This window comes from Eptatretus burgeri, chromosome 6 (genome assembly GCF_056783735.1).
Source record: "Eptatretus burgeri isolate ZD-2024b chromosome 6, Ebu_testis_v1, whole genome shotgun sequence".
Classification (NCBI taxonomy): Eukaryota; Metazoa; Chordata; class Myxini; order Myxiniformes; family Myxinidae; genus Eptatretus; species Eptatretus burgeri.
The window spans coordinates 5,529,543-5,555,852 of NC_140966.1; the positions used below are offsets into that span (position 1 = coordinate 5,529,543).

Sequence of the window (26,310 nt, forward strand, 5' to 3'; positions counted from 1 at the left end):
AAAGAGGCTTGCCTGGTCCATGAAGCACCGCCAGTGGACTACTGAAAACTGGAAGAAGGTCTTATGGACCGATGAATCAAAATTTGAAATCTTCGGTTCATCACGCAGGGTTTTTGTACACCGTTGAGTAGCCGAAAGGATGGTTTCTCAGTGTGTGACACCAACTGTCAAACTTGATTGAGGAAGCGTGATGATCTGGGGCTCTTTGGCTGGATCCAGAGCCAGTGACTTGCACAGAGTGACTGGCACCCTGAACCAAAATGGCGACAACAGCATTTCACAGCGTCATGGAATACCCTCTGGTCTTCGCCTAGTTGGTCAGGGGTTTATCCAAAAGCAAGATGAAGCAAGAAGCAAGCAAGAGGATGAAACAAGATATAGCAAACACCATGAACCCAAAACATACCTCCAGGCTATGTCAGAACTCCCTCAGAAGAAAAGAACGAGACGGTCGGTTTCAAGTGATGGAATGGTCAGCACAGTCTCCAGACTTAAACCCCATCGAGCTGGTTTGGGATGAACTGGACAGAAGGGTGAAAGCAAAGCAACCTACAAGTGCAACACATTTGTGGGAACTTCTGCAACAGTGTTGGGAAGAATTTTCTGAACAATATTTGATTTCCATTGGAGAAAGAATGCCACGAGTATGTTCGGCTGTTACATTTGCAAAAGGTGATGTCTTTGATGAGTCAAAAATTTAGATTAAATTTTTTTCAACAAAACGATTCCATGATTTATTTTTTATCTGCAATTGTTTATTTGTTCTATACTTTAATTTCAGAGTACATTGAAACATTAAACTGCTTAAATTTCAGTAAAAAACTGGACAATGGTTGTGTGGTAAAACTTTTGACCGGTGGAGTATCTATATATATATATATATATATATATATATATATATATATATATATATATATATATATATATATATATATATATATATTGCAAACCACGGAGTCTTGTCTGTTCATCCATCCATCTGTCTCCCATTTACGGCGGTCGCTTCCCATGCTGTGTTTGAAGAGTTGCTGATTCGTTATTTTGCATTTTCATTTCACTTTTTTGATCCAATATAATCAGTCACTTTATTGTCCCTTCCACTAACCTTTAAAATCACCATGAACATCTGGATTAAAGTAGATTTAATACAGATCTTCATGGAGTAACACAATTTATAATAGATTTTTTTTTTGCCCTCTGGTCTTTTGCCCTCCAAATGATTTTGGACAAATCCAACCTCTGCCACCCAATGTTTCACTCCTATTTATCGATCGACGGTTTAAGTCGCTCAGAGCTTTGGCTCTGAGTGAAACCAAGAATGCATGACAATTAACCATTTTAAAGTCTATGTAATAATTTGAATTGATAGATTAACTTAAACTTTTCCCATCACCTGGGACGGGTACTTTTGCTTGTATGTAATTACTTACAGAGCACAAGGGATCCTTGCATGTAATGGAATGCGGGTTCTCGGCTTTGTCTGAGTCCGAGCGACTGGCTCGAATGTGCTGGCCTGTTAAGACAAAGTGCAAACAAATTAACATATTCATGAAAGAAGATAACAAATGAAGAAAACAATCAGGTGCAGATGTGTATTTTTGAACCTTGCAAATTATATTATTCAGTGAGGTATCCCCAATACCAATTGTAAAATTTTATCTCCGTTACAGAAGATAGACGGAGGTTGTTTTCACCCATTTTTTCTGTCTTTACGTCTGTCTCGTTATTTGTTTTTCCTTGAGCAAGATATCTCAAAAAGTTATGGATGAATACAGACAAAAATTTGTGGACTGGTTGGGTGTGTGACAACTGACAAGAATTAATTGATTTGATTTTGGTGAAGATCCGGTTCAAGATCTGGATAAGAGAAGTTTTAAATTTTCGAAGTGATTCTTCCAAATCGAGAGAGAAGGCCTAAAAATATTTGGCACGGCATTTCAAAAAGCTGTGGAAGGATTATGCAAAAACTTGGTGGATGAGTTGGGTCGGTGACAAGAACAAGCTGATTTGATCTTGATTAAAGTCGGGATGCAGATCCGGCCTCTCAGTGATACAAAACATAAACCGTTCAGCCTGGTAGAGGTGTGCACTCTGCTGAGTAAAACTATCTGGCTGAAATTTTGCAGCAACAAGAATTGTAAAGCTCGTTCCAGTCATGTGACCTTTTGTAGGTCAAAATGGCCGACTTAGTAAATTTCTTCAAAAATCTTCTTCTCCAAGCCCACCAGTTCGAATGCGACCAAATTTGGGTTACAACGTGAGAATAAGGTCCTGATGTTAAATTGCAGAGGTCATGACGATCTCATGACCGGAATTGTCAAAATGGCAGACTTGGTCAATTTTTGGGGAAAAATCGCATGAATTTCTTCAAAAACCTTCCTCGAAAGACCCACCAGTCAGAATACTACCAAATTTGGGTTACAGCATTAGGCCAGGGCCCAAATAAGCTACAGGTCCAGTGGTCCCAATAATTTTTTTAAAGCATCTAAAGTTTTTCACTCAATTGAACAATGTAGATTAACAATTATAATTGAACCAACTGACATGGAATGAAGGTGTATTAAAGTAATATGAAAACAATGAAGGTATCATCACTTACCTATGACATTTGGACAAAACTACCAGGCTATATGCCCAGAATGCAAGGCCAAAGGCTTATATAACCTCAGCTTTTAAGGCTGGTATTTTAGTGCTGGAAAGATTCCTACATACTTTATCCTGTATTAAAATGACCTGTAATGGCAGCGAAAGAATATCCAAGCACAAGGGAGGATTTCCACAGCCAGTATTAAACATAAAAATAATCATATACATGTTTAAAAAAAAGGTCAGGAAATAAATACACAATGGCATTGGTCCACAGGGCACCAAGTCCAATAGAGGAGCCCCATAGATCCCCCACAAGTATAAGGCAAACAGCAACACTTAAATAGAAAACAGGTTCTTATGTTCACCTTAGCTTACCTAAACCTACAAGTAGGAATGTGGATGGGAGGATATCACGGGAAGTGTGAACACGAGGAGGGGGTGAGGGAGGGATGAGGGTTAGAGAGTGGGGGAGAGGTTCGTCATAAAAAAGATAAAACTGGGAGATATCTGATTGATGGTGGAGGAAGGATTTGTTCCTTGGGAAGATTCCAAGGCAGTAGCTGGCTTTCGATGCCAGCTTAGAGATATGATCTGTCTAAGACAGGTCAGAGCTGATCCTAAGTACCAGGAGCATTTTAACCTGACTTGGAATTTATTATTTTTTATTAATCCAACTTTTTTTTCCAAAAATATTTTTTGTTTGAAACTTCACTCCATGGTACCTTAAGCTTGGGGAAGTCAATCTGTTTGGAGTTTAAAAACTGCTGAACCAGTCTACCCCTCTCCTCACTCTTCCTTCTTTACCTTCCCTCGACTCCCCTCTCCTCCTTCCTCATCTTCCTCCAACTCTGTTGTATCCTGGATCTTCAAGGCTGAGGAAAATGTGCACATGACTCAGACGTAGGGAAGCCATAAACAAAGTGCTTTGTTGTGCATAAGCAGGCTCCACTCTCTGGCATGAGCTATTGGACAAAAAGGGTAATGTCTGAGGAGCCAGACTTGGTTGAACAGGTGTACGGGGATAAACTGGTTCTACATCAGGTGACTGCTGACTCTTTCTCGATGTTGAATCAAGAATCATGTTGGTTCGTACTCAAGTAATGTTTGCTCCAATTGACGATACGCATCACCATTTCGACACAAATCGTCAGCTATCAGACAGTTATTTCCTGGAACTCTCACCAGATAAGTGAGTGGACCATTAATAGATGCAATCATCCCTGGAATCCACTTCTCCTTCCCTACGATCACATTTCTGACATGGACAGGCTTAGACAAGTCAAATGATCTCATTTTAGGGTTCGGACAATTACAGTGAACCTTAGAAGAGTTTTGTTTGTCTTCGACCCTTCTTTGTAAACAATGTTTGACCCGAGACAAACGAGTTCTGGGGGTTCTTTCGAAGAACAATTCAGCCGGAGTTACACCTGTTGTCGTATGAGGCATGTTCCTGAAATGCTATTTTGTGGTGTAACGTCCACGATTTGTCAGATTTGTGAAACATTTTCTTGAATGTCTGAACATTCTTTTCAGCGAAGCCATTACTATCGGGATGGTATGGTGGACATAAAATGTGATCTATGCCGTGAAATTTCAGAAACGTTGTGAACTTATCTGGAATGAATTGGGCTCCATGATCGGACATGACATTTTGCGGAAGAGCATACCTCGCGAACAATGATGTCAGCACAACAATGGTAGCATTTTCTTTCGTAATGAACATAGGAAAAATCTCAAGCCATTTAAAATAGCTGTCCACCACGATCAAAAAAATTTAGACCTTTCACTTTGGCAAAATCTAAATGGATCCATTGACATGGTTCCTTAGCCCACGGCCACAAAAGTGGAACAGCTTTTGGGGACATTTGTGTCTCCGCACAATCAGGACATGACCTCACATTGTTCTCTATATCCATATCCAGTCAAGGCCACCAAACGAATACTCTGGCTCGGGCTTTCATCCGACACTAGGTGGTTTTCATGTAATTCTGCAACCATCTGTCCTTGCAGTGGGGATGGTATGACTACACGTCTTCCCCACAATAGACACCCATCGTCGACAGATAACTCGTGTCTGTGACAGCAATATGGTTGACAGGACACGTTGCTGCGTAGGCCTGGCCGATGGGGAAGAGATTATCAGCCGCGTTCCCCATTACGGGTTACAACGTACGGACTTCTGGATCGTGATGACTTACTGTATTCTAATAATTTCTCGATTTCTTATGCGCATTTATAGATAAACACAATGCCCCAATCCAGTCGTCGTTTATGAGAGTGAAGGAACGGCCTGTGTGGTTGTTTGAAAGTTTTTTGGAGTGGGGAGGGTGGTTTGGGGGGGGGGTTGCACATACGTTTTTTTTCTCTATTATTTTTTCTCTTCTCTTCGCTTTGTGTTTTTCCTTGCGACGACATTGCGAAAAGGCAAAATATGTTGGAGCTAATTTAATAATTGGCCATTAAAACTAAATTGCGAATAATCGTAACTGCAATATGCGAACTTCCGGGCCACACACGTACGGGCACGCGAGAGTGAAGAAACGGCCTGTGTGGTTGTTGTTTCTGGCTCGCGGTTTGAAAGTTTTTTTTTTTTTTTGCACGTACGGCCACGCACGTACGGGCACGTACTCGTAATTAAAATAATGATTAACATAACGGGAGGATTAAAATGACTAAAGCAACGGGACACGTGAACTATGAGTTCAAGAAAGAATTGGAAAATGTTTTCAATTTTGACAAAGTAAGCTTGCTGAAAAACAAACAAAGAAGAAAGCAGTGCGAAAGTCTCTCTTTAGCTTTTTTCCAGAAGATTGAAAGTCCTCGATATGGTGAACCCACAACATCAACATCCTCAACTTCTTTTGCAACATCAGAACCAACTCCATCACCAATAAGAAATGCAAAGAAGAACCCAGCACGTCTTCTTGCGGAGTTGTCAGATATGGATGAAGGAGCAGACAACCCTGAGCCTCTGTCTAACTAACTATGAACAACCTAACTATGAAATAAACTGTCATTCCGGTGTTTCACAGGCAGGGTGATTAATAAATGTGAGTGTTGTCCCTCAGATAGACGCTGAAATGGACATCACATCTACCGGAATTAGTCGGTGGGCATTTACGATCTCTTTGCGGTGTCTTTTGCGAAGATTAGGGGAGCTATCTCTGGAATCCTGGCCAAGTTTCAAATTCCTGCTGTAACCTACAGGGGCACTGCACCAGAAGCACTGCCACACTCTCAGTCAATGAGGCGACTCGCAGCCTTGTGCTGGACAAGAAAAAAAAGACAACGAACAGACCCGATGAAGAGTATTTTATTGTCATGTTTCAATTAATTTGCTCTGAAAATTTTCCACTCAATTAATTTTTCTGTCAAGAACCAATTTTCCCTTTAATGCAACAAGTTTTAAAGTTTGATTTACATCACTTCGATTTAAACAGTGTTGTGCAGGAACACGTCGATCACAAAAACAGGGACGTGTGTGTGTGTGTGTGTGTGTGTGTGTGTATGTGCGTGTGTATGTGCGTGTGTGTATGTGCGTGTGTGCGTGTGTATGTGTGTATGTGCGTGTGTGTGTATGTGTGTGTGTATGTGCGTGTGTATGTGTGTGTGTATGTGCGTGTGTGTGTATGTGTGTGTGTGTATGTGCGTGTGTGTGTATGTGTGTGTGTATGTGTGTGCGTATGTGTGTGTGTGTGTGTATGTGTGTGTGTGTGTGTGTGTGTGTGTGTATGTGTGTGTGTATGTGTGTGTGTGTGTTTGTATGTGTGTTTGTATGTGTGTATGTATGTATGTATGTGTATGAATATGTGTGTGTGAGTATGTGTGTGTATGTGTGTGTATGTGTGTTTGTGTGTACGTGTGTGTATGTGCATGTGTGTGTGTGTACGTGTGTGTCTGTGTTTGGGTGTATGTGTGTGTGTGTGTATGTGTGGGTGAGTGTGTGAGTGTGTGTGTGAGTGTGTGAGTGTGTGGGGGTGTGTGCGTGTGTGTGTGCGTGTGTGTGTGTGGGTGTGTGTGAGTGTGTGAGTGTGTGTGTGTGTGTGTGTATGTGTGTGTGTGTGTGTGTATGTGTGTGTGTGTGTGTTTGTATGTGTGTATGTATGTATGTATGTGTATGAATATGTGTGTGTGAGTATGTGTGTGTATGTGTGTGTATGTGTGTTTGTGTGTACGTGTGTGTATGTGCATGTGTGTGTGTGTGTACGTGTGTGTCTGTGTTTGGGTGTATGTGTGTGTGTGTGTGTGTGTGTATGTGTGTGTGAGTGTGTGAGTGTGTGTGTGTGAGTGTGTGAGTGTGTGTGCGTGTGTGTGCACATGCTCATGTTCATGCGCATGGTCATAAGGCATAACATAACATTTCTTTGCTAACTCCCCTACTCCCCTCACCTACCCCCCCCCCCCATCTCTCTCTTTCTCTCACTTCCATCCTCCTTGGTCCCATGTCCCTCCTCACCCCCCTCCCTCCTCTCCCCCCCTCATCCCTCCTCTCTCTCTCTCTCTCTCCCACTCTCTCTCCCACCCCCTCTCCATCTCCCCCTCTCTCCCCTCCTCTTGTTCTCACCCCACTCTTCACATCCCCTCCCTCCCTGAGTGTAGAGCGATGTGTGGTGAGGCATCGCTCTCCCACCCTCACTCGCTCTCGTCATTCCTCACCCCTCTCCTACCGTCCCCCTTCTTCACTCTCCCACCCCTCCTCACTCCTCCTCCCTCTCTCTCCTCTCACCTCTCCCTCTGTCTCTCTCTCCCTCTTCTTCTTCCTCTCTCTCTTCTTCTTCTTCTTCTTCCTCTATCTCTCTTCTTGTTCTTCCCCTCTCTCTCTTCCTCTCTCTCTTCTTCTTCTTTCTCTCTCCCTCTCCTTCTTCCTGTCCCTCTCTCTCTCTCTCTCTCTCTCTCTCTCTCTCTCTCTCTCTCTCTCTCTCTCTCTCTCTCTCTCTCTCTCTCTCTCTCTCTCTCTCTCTGGTGGCAAGTTTGAGGTGCGTCTTAAATAGATCCTGAGCAAAGGTAATTAACATAAAGGTTATATTTTTAATTCCGTTTTTACTTTATCCTAATGTAAGGATGATGTCACAACACCCAGGGCTTGAGCCCTGATGACTTCATGAGAACAGACATTTTTGGTGGCCAGGCTGTCCATCGTGTATTTTTTGAGACCCCGTCAGTTCAGGTCATATCAGATATGGGAGCATGTGCCAGAGCAGCACGCCACTTTCCCCGGTACTCCAGTGGCCTCCGTCTGGCCATCCCCCCAGGCAGATGCCTGGCCATCCCCAACTTCTTGAGATGTTTTTGATTCAATCTGCTGCAACCATGAGGCACGTGGTCGGCCCATTGGCCTCCTCCACTCACGAGACTCCCTCGCTCAGAGAATCTGGTGAGCAGGATCAGCATCAGGAAAACGAGCCACATGTCCATACAGCTGCAGCTGATGGTCACAAACTATGCAGGTAACAAGTCTCATTTCAGTCTCTCTCAACAACCGCTTGTTGGACACAAAGTCTGACCAACGATAGCCAAGGATTCTCCGAAGAGACCTGGTACCAAAGGAAGTAAGTCTCCGTCTCAGATCCCTGGTCAGAGTCCAAGTCTCACATCCATAGAGCAAGACTGGAAGCACCAAGGACCTGAAGACTTGGACTTTTGTCGTCCTGCACAGGTACTGGCAGCACCACACCCCATGATCCATGAATCCATGACTCCCCAGGCCCGACCCCGACGTCTGTTGACCTCTGGTTCACATCCAGCAGATACATGAATATCACTGCCAAGGTAAGTGAATCTCTCCATGACCTCGACATCCTTGCCACAAACAGGTACAGACAGGACAGCAGCATCCAAGATGTCATTGAAAACCTGGATCTTTGTTTTTACCCAGGAAACCTGTCATCCCAGCGGCTCCGAGTCATCATTCCGTACCCCGAGAGCCCCCAAAACGATACCTAAAGTCTCTGCAAAGATGACTGCATCATCTGCGAAATCAAGGAAGGAAATATTGACATTCCCAAATGATACAACGCAGCTTGATCTTTCCAACATCCTCCCCAGAATCCAGTCCATACAAGTGCTGAAAAGTGTGGGGGCCAGTACACACCCCAGATGAACTCCAGTAACAACTGCAAATAAGTCAGAGATGGTACCTCCACATCTCACAGCACTCTCAGTACCAGAGTAGAGTTCAGACATCAGATTGATCAGTTTTGGTGGCACCCCACGAAGACCAAGAATCCTCCAGAGGGCATCCTGATTCACTGAATCGAACGCTTTACAGAGATCAACTTAAGCTGCAAGCAGCCCCTGCCGAAACTCTTGTATGTATTCAGGCAGGACCCTAAGAACATGGAAACAGTAAATCGTTGACCTCTTTGGTGTAAAGCCTGACTGCTCTGGACGCTGGTGCTCAAGCAGATGGTGGTGAACCCGATCAAGAATTATCCGAGCAAAGACCTTGCCCGGCACTGAGAGCAGCGTCACCCCTCGGTAGTTGTTGCAGTCTTGGCGATCACCCTTCCCTTTCCAGAGAGAGACAACAAGCCCCCTCTTCCAGTCAGTTTGGATGATGCCTGTGTTCCAGGCAGAGCACAAAACTGCATGCAACGGCACGAGTGCAGCATTTCCACCATCCTTGAGAAGTTCAGCATGGATGCCACAGATCCCTGGAGCTTTGCCCCATTTCAACCAGTATACCGCAGCCTGTTTCCACAAACGAAGGTGGACCACAGTTGATTGGAGGGTCAGCAATAGGGATTATAACACCACTGCCATCCAAGTCGACACCTGGTGGATCAGCCTGGTACAGCTGCTCAAAGTAACCGGCCCAGCGGGCCTTCACTTCAGACTCCTCTGTCAAGAGCCTACCACGCTCTGCTCCAACTGCAGTACACTGAGGGATGGGCTTGGATGAATGCAATGTGGAATTCCCCTGCAAGCGGGACTAGAATCACTTGACCACAGGTGATGTTCTTCCCCCTCAGATTCCTCACACATAGGCCTCCTTGTCCATCCATCGTGCACTTGAAGTTTTATGCCTCAGCTCTCTGAACAGCTCAGCTCTGCCATTCAGCCTGGCCCTGTGACTCTGGTCAATGGTATCCAGTTTCCCTTGAGAGACAAAATTATTCTTCACCCGAAGATGAGTTCTGAGACATCAACCTGCAACACCAAGGATGCTGGTCTTGAAGGCACTCGACAACTCTTTAGGATCCTCCAAAGCACCCAGACGGCCAACCCCCCCGGCCCAAATCTCCACTTAACCTGTTCAGAAACTCCTCAGCTACCCTCTCATCCTGGAGCTTACCAACATCCAGCCTCGGCTGGGATGGTAACATATTCCTGCAACTTCAGAGTTGCTACAACAAGCCTGTGGTCAGTATTGAGGAACTGAGCACTCCAGTAGACCCTGCCGTTCTGGATCATCCTCCAACGACCATCATCGAGCACATGGTCAATCTCCTTTGCCACATCACCAGTGTTGGAATACCAAGTCCAGCGATGAGCCTGTGGGTGCTGAAACCATGAACCAGCCACGCAAATTCGATGACTTCTTGCAAAGTCAAGGAACTTAGTGTTATTCTGGTTCACAGTTCCAGACCCATGGGGACCAACACATGTCTCATTACCATCCCTGTCAGTTCCAGTCAATGCATTGAAATCCCCCAAGACTGGAAGTGTATCTTGCCTGTGGCACTAATCAACCACAGACTCGAGCGTTGAATAGAATGCTGATCTGAGTTAATCTAGTACTAAGTACTTACGAAATTGCAATTGAATCAGTTAACCCGTGTATGAGCAAGGGAGCTTCGAATGGTCATTTTGCCAGAACAATGCACTCATTGACCTTTGACCCCTGACTTCACCGAGATAAGTCAATATGTCCTGAAGCAAAGTTGTAGTACTCATTGTGTACTATGTACCGATGAACTGTCATTCGTATCGGTTAACCAGTGTCGGAGCAAGGGAGCTTTGAATGGTCATTTTGACCGAAAAATGCACTCATTGACCTTTGACCCCTGACTAAGCCGAGATATGTCAATATGTCCTGGAGCAAAGTTGTAGTACTAATTGTGTACGATGTACCTATGAACCCGAAAAATGCACTTATTGACCTTTGACCCCTGACCTACTCGAGATAGGTCATTATGCAAATGAGCAAAGTTGTAGTACTCATGACGGTCTATAAACATGTAAAGATTCATTTGATTCGGTTCAAATGTCTTGGAGCTAGTGTACTTTGAATTTTCAGCGGGAATGCTCAAAGGCCCTCAGACACCAAAGTTGAGAGGGTTACCATTTGGAAACTATAAGATGTAGAAAAAAATGGATGTCATATAGCGGATAGAGAATCACCTTAAGATTATGCATACCAAATCTCATCGAGTTCCATCTACTGATAACTACTCGGTATCAATTTGAATTAAAAGTACCGAAAATGCGGTTTGAAATCGGAAATCCCCAAAGTTCGAGGGGGTGCTGTGGGTGAACAAAGATATAAATGGAAAATCCGGCTCGATCGTTTGTGCACAATGTATTCCATACGATTAGTGTGAATTTTCATGACTATCTGACCATAACCCTAGGAGGAGTAGCATTTGGCGCGAAGGCACCTCCAGCTCTCGCATATTATCGATTTTTGCACTAATTGACCTTTGACCCCTGATCTAAGCAATATCGGTCAATATGTCCTGAGGCAAAGTTGTAGTACTCATTGCGTGCTATGAACCTGCAAAGTTTCATTCGGATCGATGCACTCACCTGGTCGCAAGGGGGCCTTAAATTTTCGCAAATTTTCGGGCATACCCCATTTGAAGGGGGCGCTGCGGGTAAACTATTCCATATATCACAAAAACCGGAATATATTTGGTAGAGCATCACCTGTAGATGCTGCATGCCAAATTTCATAAGCCTACGTGGGATAATGGCTTTCGGAATTGATTTCGCGTGAATGGTACCGATTTTGAAGGTTTTTCGGTTGTTGCTAGGGAACCAAAGCGTTCCAAGCAACCATCACAATTTCCAAAGCACTAGGTCATAAGATGTACCTACCACCCGAGTTTGGTCAAAATCTGCCCACGTTTGCTACCAATTATGCTGATGACAAACAAACAAACATCCAAACAAACAGACAGAATTACTGACAATAAGGGTCACCTATTTCGGCGACCCAACCTATTTCGGGGACCCAACATATTTCGGTGACCCAACCTATTTCGGTGACCCAACCTATTTCGGCGACCCAACCTATTTCGGCGACCCAACAGACAGAACAGAAGAACAAAATCGACAAACCAATATACTTGGAAAAATCTTCGATTTTGCAAGGAACAAACAGTCAGACAGGTGTGAAAACATAATCTCCTTCACCTTCGGTGGCGGAGGTAATAATGCCATACAAGTGGTGTACATGATTAAATAAGTACATGCTACGAAACATTGACATAATTAATGAATACCTGTACTTCATCCTGGTGAAATAAAATGGAAGTTGCACATATCTCGCCGGCCAGTATACACGTCTCCCTGAACGAGTAACTCTGCGCAGGTAAGTTGGTAGGAGAAGAGGCTTGAGATGTGTGTGTGTGTGTGTGTGAATAGGGGATGATAACTGAGAATGAAGAAGACTAGTTGTCACCTTGTTCAAAGTTCGTCATCGGAACGTAGTCTTGATCGAGATAAGCCACTTTCACACGTTCAATGCGGACACTATCATGCTTGCCGTTGATATCGACTGTTTATGAGTGTGGCCAATAATTCAAAAAGGGCCATCGTATGGAGGTTGAAGAGGTTTCCTCACTGCAATTTGGCATACAAAGACGTGTGTGTGTGCATGTTGTGAGATCTGAATGCATCTGTGATTGTATGCTCTGAGTTCTCATGGGTGAGGGTCTGAGGTATTGCATGTGTTGTCTCAGCCGGTGAACATAACTGCTGGGATCCAAATCAAAATCAGCCATAATGGGTACAACAAACTACCCTGGCAACCTAACAGTGATCCCCAAAGCAATCTCTGTCGTCGAGCACCCTCGGTCAGATTTGACTGCAGTCCAAATACCCAGCATGGTGAGAGGTAGACCTTCAGACCATCGAGTGTTTGCAGGAGTTTTGAGTGGTCTCTGAAAGCGCTCTATAAGTTTATTTGGTACAGGATTATCCAAGGTAGTCGGAGTCTCTGTTCCGAGTAATCCGAGGTAGTTCACCACCGTGAGCTTACTCCCCAGTAGTGAGTGAGCAGAAGAGAGAAGACTCGAACTGGAGGCGACTTCTGTCAGTAGTAATGGTGGATGGCGCACCAAATACAGCTACCCAACATGAAACAAAGGCACGAGCAACTGCTATGCTGTAATGTCGATGATGGGAATAGCTTATGGACAAATAGGGTTACCTGTAGACACTTTCAAAAGATAGTGCCACTAGAAGTAGGAAGTGGTACTTTATGTAGCAGCATAGAGTTTAAAACAAATTGAATTCTCCTGGAAGGTATATCCAACCGAAGGCAGCCGAAGATCATTCCACAAAGCACGCAACGTGTGTGTGTGTGCGTGTAGACTCAGGAAAGCCAGAAACCAACATCTGTTCAATCTCAAAAATGAGCTTTCAAACTTGACTCCCTCCTCCAAAACCTGGTGGCACCTTGTTAAGTCTGTCTCTGGTGTTTGCTCCCTTTCCATCGCTTCCCTCACTTCAAATGGCTGCACAGCCGACTCCACTCGCGAGAAGTCCGAATGCCTTAATTTCGTGTGTGCTTCAAAATCTTGTGTCCTAATATCTCTCTCTCTCTCTCTCTCTCTCTCTCTCTCTCTCTCTCTCTCTCTCTCTCTCTCTCTCTCTCTCTCTCTCTCTCTCTCTCTCTCTCTCTCTCTCTCTCTCTCTCTCTCTCTCTCTCTCTCTCTCTCTCTCTCTCTCTCTCTCTCTCTCTCTCTCTCTCTCTCTCTCTCTCTCTCTCTCTCTCTCTCTCTCTCTGTAGCCACCCTTCCCAGTCCTACCCAACTGCTCCTGAATTGTGTCTTTTGCACCTGAGAAGGGGGAAAAGTTTTTTGCAATCCTCGACTCTGCAACTGGACAGGAGAGAATTAGCTCATGTGTCCTAAAAACATCCTCTGCTGCCTTTGCATTTCCTCTCTCTGCCGTTTTCATCCCTTAATTTACCAGTGGTTATCTTCCATCTGCTTGGAAATCAGCCAACATCACAGCATGACATAAAAAGGTGCATCGTGGAATCAATTATCACAGTTGACATAAAATAATTCCTTTTCCCCCCAACAGCATAATCTCAGATCATCATTTCGGAATCAGACCTGGTCATTCTACCTTGGACACGGTGCTTCTACTCGCCCAACAATGGATTGAGGCCTTCATGATCGGACATGAGATCAGGGCCGTTTCTCTGGACATATCTCGAGCCTTCAATACAGTCTGGCATCCCGCATTGCTCTCCAAACTGTCTGCTTGTAGAATCCAAGGCCAACTCCACTCTTGGATTACTGACTTCCTCCACTCTCATAGCCAACATGTGGCTCTCAACGGAACCCTTTCATCTCCTCTCCCTGTCAAGGTTGGAGTACCCAAAGGCAGTGCTCGAGGCCCCATGCTATTCCTCATCTTCATCAATGATATCACTAACTGGAAAATCCTCCTTTATCTCTTTGCTGATGACTCGTATCTCTGCCATGACACCCCTCATTATTTTGACAGTCAAGTGGCAACCTCTTCCCTCTCCTCAGACCTTGAGAAAATCACAAACTGGTTAAACACTTGGAATATGTCTTTCAATCCTAAGAAATCCCACACACTCACACTCGCTCTGAAAGGACCATACCGCAAACCCTCCCATCTACTTTCTCAACAATCCTTTCGAAGACATTCAGTCACTCAAACTCTTGAGTCTCACTCTCAGCCATAATCTCTCTTGGGCAAGGCACATTTCAAAGTTGGTCTTTAGAGCCAGATGCTGACTGGTATCCTTTGCCATGCAAAGTGCTTCCTTGACACACCTGAGCAACTATCTACCTACAAGGCTTTCATCTGCAGCTGGATGGATTACTGCTCTCCCCTCTGGCTGGCTCCCCTGTCTCACATCTTGATGAGAGAGGATGTCGTGCTGGTCTGGTCCATGTCTCTCGATCGGTCCTTCTTCAATGAGCGGAGAGAGAGAGAGAGAGAGAGAGAGAGAGAGAGAGAGAGAGAGAGAGAGAGAGAGAGAGAGAGAGAGAGAGAGAGAGAGAGAGAGAGAGAGAGAGAGAGAGAGAGAGAGATGAGATGTCTTCTCTGCAGAAGTCCAATCACCACGTACCCACTACCAGGATGGCCTCTCATAAAGGTGTTCTGCACTCAACCAGGGCTCCACAGCTCACTAAGCCATTGTGGCCTGCAATCTTCTGGTCAAACGGCCCACGCTAATGTCCACTCCATTGAACCAGTGTCTTTCTGGTGCCTGAGTCCTCACATTGCCTCGCCTGTGCAGTAAGTTTTACACGATACTGCCATACCCTATTCTGCTCTTTGAAGGACGGCCACTGCCCCCTCAGTGCACATGTTAGATATCACTTAGCTCTGACGGATCCCGAATACAGGAGTAATTCTACCCTATTCGAGTACACGGTCAATATTATTCTTATCACATTCTATCTATAGATTACCCCCCTTCCAGGTTAAAAAATAAAATAATTCGAAATATTTATATGTATATATATATACATATAACAACTAAAACTTGTCATCCACACTTTAAAATGTCATTATTGTTTGCATGGACAGTAATGGTGTGATTTTCTGGGCATAAGACTGGGAAAATTTCACTGTTAACCTGAGGTTGTGGTGTGGTCAACGATTGGTGTTGTCAAATGTGCTGTCCCCAAAGCCAGAGATGGTGTTGCCTCGACAGCTGTTGACCACTCACTCCATGATCCACGAAATGAGATGCCATCCGGAGCAGCCCGAATTCGAATTACATAGGGAACACCAGGTCGCAGGGATGACAGCTCACAACATGTAAGCTGGCTGGTCACCACCTACAAGAATCACCACATCACTCACATCACAAACAGAAACACAAGCTTATGAAATCATTCCTGGAAACTAGAATGGCACTCGAGAGAGCGCATACCTCCGCCAGGCTGGACAGTTTAAGATTTCTATGCCACTGATAGGCCGGATCTGGATCCGGACCTGAGCCAAAATGTAATCAGCTTGTTTTTGTCACCTACCCAACTCATCCACCAAGTTTTGTTATAACCTGTCCACAACCTTTTGAAATATCATGATACGAGGTCCGTCTAAAAAGTAACGGGACTGAGCCTGCGGTGTGCTCCACTTACACAACTTGAACTAACGGGTTGCGTCACAGTCTTTCGCAACATTGCAGCAATATATATGATTGGTGATTGTTGACTGCGCTCATTGTGTGATTTTTTACAGCTCGTGCTTTACACGTTGTCTAGTCTAAGTTGTCGCGCTATGAGTCGTGAGCAGAGCCAATTTGAAGCTTCTTGCCAAGCTTGGCAAAACCCCTTCGGAATCCTTCGCAATGCTGCAGCAAGTCTACGGGGAAGAAACGATGTCATGTACACGTGCAGTTGAATGGCACAAGAGGTTCAAAGAGGGATAGGAGGAGGTTGAAGACGATCCACGGTCTGGAAGTCCTTCAACGAGCAGAACGGCGGACAACATCGAGCGTGTGAAGCAGATGGTGCGCGCAGATCGTCGACTCACGGAGCGGATGATTGCTGAGGAACTTTCCATCAACAAGGACACTGTCTGGAGCATCATCACTGAAAATCCCAAAATGCGCAAGGTGTGCGCAAAGATGGTCCCCAAGCTGTTGTCGGAGGACCAGAAACAGCAAAGAGTCACTGTCTGTCAAGACATTATCGAGCGCCTCGAGGATGATCCAGACCTGCTCGAGAGAGTCATTACTGCCGATGAATCGTGGATATTCGAATACGATCCTGAGACCAAAGGGCAGAGTCGTCAGTGAAAAAGTCCGGCATCACCAAGACCAAAGAAAGCAAGGATGTTGAAGTTGAAGGTCAAGGTGATGCTCATCGAGTTATTTGACATCAAGGGCATCGTCCACTTTGAGTTTCCATCACAGGGTCAAACAATGAATCAATACGTGTACAAGGAGATCCTCCGGCGCCTCATGAGATCAGTCCGGGACAAGAGGAGAGATCTGTGGGAGAACAACGCCTGGGTGCTCCACCATGACAACACCCCTGCTCACCGTGCCATGAGCATCCGACAGTTTCTGGCGGAAAGGAACGTGCCAACTCTGGAGCAACCCCCGTATTCACCAGACTTGAACCCTTGTGATTTTTTCTGATTCCCCAAGCTCAAGGGGGTGATCAAGGGGACCCGATTTCCTGATGTGGAGGCCATCAAAAGGGCCGTGACGACGGAGCTCCGGAGGATTCCAGAAGAAGCCTTCCGGGGGGTGGATCGAAGCGTGGAAGAAGAGGATGGACAAGTGTGTGAGACTGGATGGAAACTATTTTGAAGGGGACAAGCTGTGATTTCAACATTTTTTTTGGAATAAAATTTATGTGAAGTCAGTCCCGTTACTTTTTAGACGGACCTCATATAGCACGATATCTGAAAAAGTTGTGGATGGATTCAGATGAAGTTATCAGAAGTGTCCATTGGCGCTTTTCAAACTTTGGATATAAAATGTGGATGAGAATTTTCAGAAACACAATATCATTGCTGAATAATTTTACTTCACCCCCATTTAGATCAAATAAACAATGCCATGATGTTTGAGAGGTGTGGATCAGATGAGAGCAGTGGGAAAATAGAGGAGGAGGGATGACAAAGACAAACATCATGAGGAATAAGAACATAACTCCAACATATTGACCGATAATACTTAGTAAGTCAGATTTGTATGTGTAAGAATACTTCCACAACTATTCAAAAAATGACAGTTCTTAACTCACTGATCCAATTTTACCAACAATGGTGGATGAATTTTTGAAAAAAATGTCCAGTACAGCAAAATATGGGTTCAGGTTTTACTTAAAAATAGTATTTGGTGTTCATTTTTCAAGCAGTTATTCACACCTGAGTGACTATGCCTTTACGCTGGAATGCTAGTTGGTAGTGAAGTGTAGCAGTAACAATCATGTCAGCATCAGGGGGGATCCAGGATACCAAGAGCTCTCCAGGGCGTGAAGTTGCTGTCGCTGTAAGATTTTCTGGTGGATCTGTGCAAACTGTGGGAGAGGCAGAGGGCTTATGGTGATGGAAAATATTGACTTGATGCAGAGCTGTGAATACATTTTGATTTGAGGGTCGATGCTCGTTGGCGCAATGTCCAGTGAGTAACACATTGGACCACTAAAGAGATGAGAAAAAAAAATCCTATAACCGAGGATAAAAAGAAAAAAAAAAACTAGCTAAAATTAAACATTTTGCAAAAAAAACAAAACAAGTAGTTGAATTGAATTGGGATCAATGGAATACAATAGAATACAAAAATATACACAATGAAGAAAAGCAAAAAAAGTTATGAAACGATATGGAAAAAGTTCATACCTACATCCTCAGGGCTCACAGGTTGTGCGTGTTTGCATAAGATCCTGGAGTCATTGTGGAGGATGAGAGTGATGAGGAGCTGTTCATACAAGATGATGTGGTCTTCGGGCATAGTGCAGCGCAGCATTCCAGATGCAGTGTTCTCCGTAGGCAGCCGTGAAACTGGACACTCAACCACGGCCTGGCCCGGGCTGTGCCACAAAGACGGTAGCTCAGGAGGCTGGGATAGAACAGGAACATCCTGCCCAGTAAAGTGGCCATTTTGAAAATAGAGTACCTGAGGTTTAGATTTTGTACATGCACTGCATCACTAAAAAAGTAGGGAACAGAAAAATGTGCCTTAGTCACATGATGGGATGGTCCATATGCTCCAGTAGGTGCTGATAAATTTTTGAAGGTTAATCCAAAATAAGTGCCTTCTTTTTCTGTCCACAAACGTCAGGTTTTGATCGAGGATGAATCACTTAATTTTGAACACGAATTGGAACATGAATCAGAAAACGGAACCTGTAGTTTAGCAATACTTTGGCTCTGAATTCATCCCGATCGCCCGCGCGCACAGAGGACTGAGAATTTTTAAGCGGTATAGCCGTTTCAATATCTGAAGTGGCCGCGTCCGGCAAAAATGTTTTTTTTTTAAAGGTTTTTTAGTTTATAAAGTTTTCTCAAAGTTTTTTTAAAAAGTTTTTAAAGCCATCCACTTTTTTTTAGAAGTGGTGCAGATGCTGAATTGACACAATGGGGAGCTCTGGCTGCTGAGCATCATGAGAAGGAAATGCCAAACCGCATCGCTTCCTTTGGACATCGGTGCGATTTTTTTATTTTTTTATTGTAGTCTGTCTGCTTGTCTGGCAATCAAACAAAATTGAAAATCATTCCAAACAGAAAACTTATTGTTTTTAAGGATGTCATAAAGGACACAAACAACAGACACGAATAACTAATGCAACGTGTTAAATATGGTGGTGTAAAAGAAGCTGCATCGTTGGTGGAAAACTTCTGGAATTATTTTTTATACGACCTTTAAAATCATTATTTTATTTCAACTGAATTATATACTTTGAACACTTGAACACAAATTCCCCCTTTTTTTTTAGCACTTCCAAAACCCTTCTGTTTCGCAGTACTTGGACTAAATATTACAGCATTTTACGTCATCACAACCAATCAAATTTACCACTCATAGACCCCGCCCGTGTCCTGCTTCACAAGACAGGGTATTCTATGAACTATGAACTATGGTATTCTATGAACTCTCTCGGTATATCAGTGTTAATGAATGTATATCATATTATAACAAGCAGGGTACCCGTTTTCAACGTGTCGTTCTTTTATAATCTTAGCATGATTTGAAACACCAGCAATAGACCGGATGCATTATAAAAGGGCTTGCCCCCCTTTCCCACATAATGGGGACCCCTCCATAAAAATATTAACATGTCATTCCAAGGTCTGAGACCCTTCCAGAGAGGGATCAAAATAATTGCCTCCCTTGGGTATGCGATGCCCCCTGGGTAGTGGGTATCTATCGTTGACCTCCCCTCCAGGATATTTTTTTTTGCAAAAATGTCCCCCCTCGAAATACCATTCATATTTGGGTATCTCATTGTAGTGGGTATTGCTGGGTTTTTTTCTCTACAAGAGTGAGGCTTATGGAAGGGCAAAATTGAACTAACAGTGGGGTACCGGGGCAACAAATGGGAACAACCAGCAAGGCAGGAAAAGAGAGAGAAGAGGAGGAAACACTGAAACCAGGAAGTAAGAGAGTTAGGTTGGGAAGGGTTGATGGGGGTAATAAAGATCATGGGTCAGGAAGTGGTATGACATGAGGTGGTGGAGCACTGCCGGCTTGAAGCCCTGGATGAAAAGAAAAAGTGTGATTGAACTGGAAAACCAGGGGTTATTAGAAAACCAAGTGGGAGTTACTGGAAAAAGTATGCCTCCTGGCAGAATTGGGGAGGCCCATAGAACCGAGGGAGCAAAAAGAGCAACAGCAGATGAGGGTCTGTCCAATATAGAGAGGTCACCAAGCTGTCAACTACATGAGTAACAGGACTTCTCCTTCTGCCTCATCAATGAAAATGTCCACAATGTTGTTAATGGTAGATTCAGGAGAGACAGGTGTGATGTTGGGGCCCCGGCCCATAGGTTAGAGCAGTGCACCATTGAGCTAGGGACAAAGCCTTCCTTTGTGTCTGTCCAGGCAACAGTTTAGTAGCATGTTACAAAAGGAAGGCATTTTTTTGTGTGCAAAGTCAAGGCTGGTAGAAGAGTTAGAATCCAGAACAGATCAGGATGCAACAGAACAAAAGGAACAGCAGAAAGAGTGGGGGTAAACACCAACAGCAGGGCTGAGGGACAAAATATACAGAGACGGACAAACATGCGATGTGGGTAAGAATGAGGGTAAGGGGAGCACTCACGGGGTGGACAAGGTGGTGGATACAGAAGCAAATTCACAGGAAGGAAAAACTGGAAGTTTGGAAGGCTTGGGTGTGGCTTAACCAGGGTAGAAAAGATCATGGTTTTGGAGGATGGGGGATGATCTGAGATGGTGGTGAACAGCTATCTTGAAGACCAAAAGGTAAGGATGAGGTTGAAGGGAATGACGAAATTTGTTCCACAGGCAGAAAAAAAACGAACAAACGAATGAGTGGAGGTGAGCAGTGATCTTGGAATTTGGGAATTTCACCAGAAGGGTGGTAGACCGTGTGTGCACCACATAAACTTGGGGTGGGATGTGGGTGGGGGTGGACACAGCATGGAAAGAGCAAAGGCTGCAGGACCAAAAACATGGTGATAGAAGACAGAGACTACCGACGTGTCTGCGATGAGAAAGTGATAGGCCCATAGATTCGGCTTCATCGCAGGAGATGAGGGATGTCTGAAGGATTAGGGATGTCACGGCAGAGGGTGGAGTCATCAGCAAATAGAGAAATAGGATGTTCCAGAGAATCATTGAGATTGTTGATGAAGATTATGAATAGGATGGGGGCCAAGAACACTGCCTTGTAGTATTCCAATTTATCAATTAATCAATCATGTGCCGCATGGCGAGTATCATTTGTACACATTGACCTCAGAAGTACATTTGCACACACAAAGTAAGTATCATTTGTACACATTGACCTCAGAAGTGCACCGCTCCATCCCAATTCCCTTTCCACGTGCTTGCGCGGCGGCATTGTCGAGCACCGAAGACACCCCGGCAATGTCGCGTGCTGGAGTATTTGTTATTTATTTATCTGGCATGGGGGTGGAGGAACCTAACATGTCTATTACTATGAATTCTTAACTAGATAAATTGATCCATTTAACGTTGTTTCACTTAACGTTGTGGTTTTCAAGGTGCTAACCACGATGTTAACCCAGGATCAAGTGCAATAGCATTTTGTTAGTGAATAATGATGTCTTACTAGTGGTAGGTGAATGAGGAGTTGATGGTTTCAGGTTGAGAGACTGCCCAAGTACAGATGAGGTCGTAACCTCGACGTGTCCTGCACTCTGGTGCTTTGAGAAGCACAGTGCAGCCATTTCCTGAAAAACAAAGTGAGTCCTGATTGGTCTTTTTGCGTGAAGGATTAAAGGTGCGTGAGGAAGGAGGTTTCCGATCCCTACCTGGTATCTTAAGAGGAGCATGAAGCACGAGGACTGTTTCCCTTCCACCAGTGACAGACAGGTGACATGATGCACCATGACAGATAGGTGACAGGTCTTCATAACCTCAACCCTCGGCTTCACTCTCCTCCAATTTAGCCTTTTGTCTCTCTCAAGCCCTCCAGGTTGCATTTCATCCAACAGTCCATACCTGCATACCCTTCAACAATCTCGTTTTTCAGCTAACCCTTCACTCCTTTAACCCAGCAATTTCTCCTTCTTTAGAATTACCTCCTTGAATCCATCCAAATGTGTCCTTCCGAACAGCTTTATAAAGTTGAGGTCTCCTGCCATCTTTTGTGGTCTATGCGTCATCTTTTATATTCTTGTTGAACTTTCTCCTCTTTATGATTATGAGTACTCTTCCTTCAACAAATCCTGTTTGTCTGCGAGCATTGGTGTCGATCTGACTTAAAAGTTGGGGAGGGAGGGGGCAGCGCCAATCACGATGAGCCAACCGGACAACTCCAGGCCCTGCAAATTGTTGACTCGAGCCGCTCCTTGCTGTGGTCCATTCTGATCATGTAATCTGACCCCCCTTTGCCACGTTTCTTTGAAATAATTTAACAAATAAAATAGGTGCTTCTCATGTCGAGCATCTTCTTGGTGCCAATTTTTTTTTGTTGTTGTGCTCAATAAACAGATGTAAGTAAATGTGCATTTAATACTTTTATTGTTATTTATACTTTTCATCCCAATTCTTCAAGATCTACAAACATGCAAAAGCCCTCCCCTCTCCCCACCTCCAAAAATATGCAGTGGCATCAGTCCATAATCTTGGCAGAGGGCTTACCTCCTTCTGACTCCCCATTTATTTATCTGTCTTTCCCGATTCCTCGTACTCTGTAGCCGCTGCTAACATAAATTAAATGAGTTTGGGGATTCTTGTCACAACAGAATCGAGTAAAACTGAAAACGACGGTCCGGACAGCATTTGCTCGAGTACCACGAGAGCATCGTTTCCATGGAGACCGTCAATTGATTTAAATTTGCAGTCAATTGATCTGCAGTTGCTCGTTTGCTTTGCCTTGCACTTCAAATGAATACGTGGATATCACAATCCTGGAGTATGCACTTGCGCCCACTGTTGCCCTTTGTTTGCTGATGATGCTTTTCCCGTCGGAGTCCCATGCCGACATCACCTTAGACACCGTTGCTCATGAAACATCAGCAAGTTGACCTGATTAATTTGTCAAAGAAGCCCCTGCCAAATGCTCCCAACAATCACTCCTCGTTTAAAGTCACAGAGGTCTCCTCTTGCAGCCATGCTAACCATAATTATGGGCAGCCAGGCCTGTGCAGCATTGTTATACATGACCCGAAGCATGCTGGGATGTTATTTGATGAATTAACACATGGGCCGCACCTGTGTTGAAGCCGTTGCTTCTACGGCACATTTATACGAATTACATATAATGTAGAAACAATTTTTCCAAATTAACTTTTTTTATTGATAAGTGAAGAGATCAAACTGAACACTGTTATAGTTGAAGGAGGTTACATATCAGGAATACCTGCAAAAAACATGTACAAATCAAAATTCACTGGTTGTGAAGGTCTTCAGCCCCTTCGCTCAGTACTTGGTGGAAACAACTTTTGCAGGAATGACTGCTGAGTATTTTTGGGTCGGTCTCCACCAGCATTGTACAGTGAGATGGTGAAATCTTCACCCATTCTTCATGTGAAAATTGCTCTAGATCTGCCAAGTTTGATGGAGATCGTCGATGGACTGCAATCTTCAAGTTTCACCAAAATGTTCAATTGGGTTCAAGTCAAGACGATGACTGAGCCACTCACAAACATTTATTTTCTTCTTATTCAGCCACTCTCGTGTGGCTTTATCTTTGTGCTTCAGATCATTGTCCTGCTGAAATGTGAATCTCCTACCCAGCTTCAGGTTCATGGCTGATTCGAGCAGGTTCTCATCAAGGATTCTCCTGTACTTTACACCGTCCATTGTACCTTCTATCCTGACAATCTTGCCAATTCCTGCTGATGAAAATCAGCCCCATGACATGATGCTGCCACCACCATGCTTGACAGTTGGGATGGTGTTGATTGGGTGATGTACAGTGTTCGGTTTGCAGCAGACGTAATGATTTGAATTGAGACCAAAAAGTTCAACTGTTGTCTCGTCTGACCACAAAACATCTCTCCACATGCCTGCGGTATCATCGTTGCTTTTTCACAAACTCCATATGAGCTTTTTGATGCATCTTTTTCAGTATTGGCTTCTTTCTTGCTATCTCTCCTTTGTACAAAGGTGTATATATGTATATATATGTATATATATATATGTATATATATATATATATATATATGTATATATATATATATATATATGTATATATATATATATATATATATGTATATATATATATATATATATGTATATATATATATATATATATATATATATATATATATATATATATATATATATATATATACTGGCAAATGATGCACCACAAACTGTGATTGGTCAGTAATCCCATATATACATTGCCTTCATAAAGTATTCACAACCCTCAACTTTTATCACATTTTTGTTGTGTTACAAACTGAATTTAAAATGGATTAAATTGAGATTTTTTTCTTTATCACTGATGATGATGTCCAACGCAATACCCCAAAATGTCAAAGTGGAATTTTCAATTGAGAATTTTTTCCAAATCAATTAAAAATGAAAAGCTGAAATGTTTTGCGTCAATAAGTATTCAACCCCTTTGCTATGGCACTCCAAATTGAGCTCAGGTACATCCAATTTCCTTTGATAATCCTTAAGATGTCTCTACAACTTGATTGGAGTCCACCTGTGGCCAAATCAATTGATTGGACATGATTGAGAATGAAACACACCTTTCTATATCAGGTCCCACATTTGACGGTGCATGTTCGAGTAGAAACTCCACCACGATGTCCAAGGAACTGTCAGTGGAACTCCGAGATGGAATTGTGAGGAGGCATAAATTTGGGGAAGGGTATAAAATAATTTCTGGAGTGTTGAAAGTTTCCAAGAGCACAGTGAGCTCCATCGTTAAGAAATGGAAAGAATATTGAACGAACCAGACTCTTCCTTGAGCTGGCCATCTGACCAATCTAAACAAACGGGCAAGAAGGACCTTGGTCAGAGAGGTGACCAACAACCCAATGACCACTCTGAGAGAACTGCAGAGTTCTTTGGCTGAGATGGGAGAACCTGCTGGAAGGAAAACAATCTCTGCAGCATTTCACGAATCTCGACATTATGGGAGAGTGGCCAGATAGAAGCCACTCCTGAGAAAAAGGCACATGACGGTATGCCTGGAGTTTGCAAAAAGGCACGTGAAAGACCCTTGAATGAGGCAAAATATCATGTTATCCGCTAAGACGAAAATTGAACTCTTTGGCCTGAATGTAAAGTGTGACGTATGGTGGAAACCGAGCACAGCTCATCACCCATCTAACACCATCCCTCGCGTGAAGCATGGTGGTGGCAGCATTGTGCTATGGGGATGTTTTTTCAGTGGCACGGACTGGGAGACATTTAAGGATGGTGGGAACAAGAAATGGAATCAAATACAGACAGTGAGGAGAACCTGCTTCAGAGTGCAAAATGAGTTAGACTACGGTGAAGATTTGTGTTCCAACAGGGCAATGACCCAAAGCATACAGCCGAAGCAACACTGGAATGACTTCAGAACAAGAATGTGAAAGTCCTTGAGTAGCCGAGCCAAAGCCCAGGCTTGAATCTCATGAGAATCTGTGCAAAGACTTGAAGATTGCTGTTAATCGACGCGCCCCATCCAACTCGGTGAAGATCGTCTGTGTATTGTGTATATATATATATATATATATATATATATATATATATATATATATATATATATATATATATATATATAAATATATATATATATATATATATATATATATATATATATATATATATATCTGACTGATATTAAACATCAGTACCTTCCGGGTGATGGAGAAAGATGAAATTTTGCATGCCAATGGACATTGAAGCCAGTACACCAGGAAAAAAAAATCACAGAATTGTTGGACAACATCCATAAATGAAAATATACATAAAAGAAAAAACAAAAAGAAGTAAAAATGCAGGTGAGTCAACCGAGACAATGGGGAAGCTCGGTAATTTTGTGTGTCAGCGGACATCGAAGCTGATACAGCTGGAAAAATCACAGAACCGTCGGAAATCATCCATAAATGAAAAAATAAATAAATGAAAATATACTAATTAAAATAAATGAAAAAAATGCAGCTGAGCGACCCGAGACAATGGGGAAGCACGGTTTGTTATTGCTTATACTATGTAAGCATACCTGCTAGTGTGTATATGTATATAAATATAAATGTATATGAAAAAATATAGATAAAAAATATATATGTATATATAAATGCACACATGCACACACACCCCAAAATTTGAAATGAAATGATGATGAAACATACTCAATTCACAATCTCGCAAGATTCCGTCAACCCCGCGATAAGTAATGGAGAGACCAGACAAAATGACAAGTGTACAGTATTATTTTC

The 26,310-nt window shown here is 43.5% G+C and overlaps 1 protein-coding gene across 3 annotated transcripts in view; it reads right to left on the reverse strand.

Moving 5' to 3' along the window:
* The window catches only part of LOC147024171 (uncharacterized), a 44,880-nt gene that overhangs the window by 10,741 nt on the left and 7,829 nt on the right, over window positions 1-26,310 (reverse strand). Inside the window, exons 2-6 of one of the 3 annotated variants that reach the window (XM_085883821.1) lie at window positions 21,528-21,648; window positions 18,112-18,302; window positions 17,638-17,789; window positions 15,386-15,590; window positions 1,431-1,513 (exon numbers count right to left, since the gene is read on the reverse strand). In XM_085883821.1, the coding sequence (XP_085739947.1) occupies window positions 1,431-1,513; window positions 15,386-15,590; window positions 17,638-17,789; window positions 18,112-18,302; window positions 21,528-21,648 (752 nt within the window). Of the gene's footprint in view, window positions 1-1,430; window positions 1,514-15,385; window positions 15,591-17,637; window positions 17,790-18,111; window positions 18,353-21,527; window positions 23,958-26,310 lie in introns of those variants that run through there. The other 2 variants (XM_085883823.1, XM_085883822.1) reach the window with 2 other exon arrangements.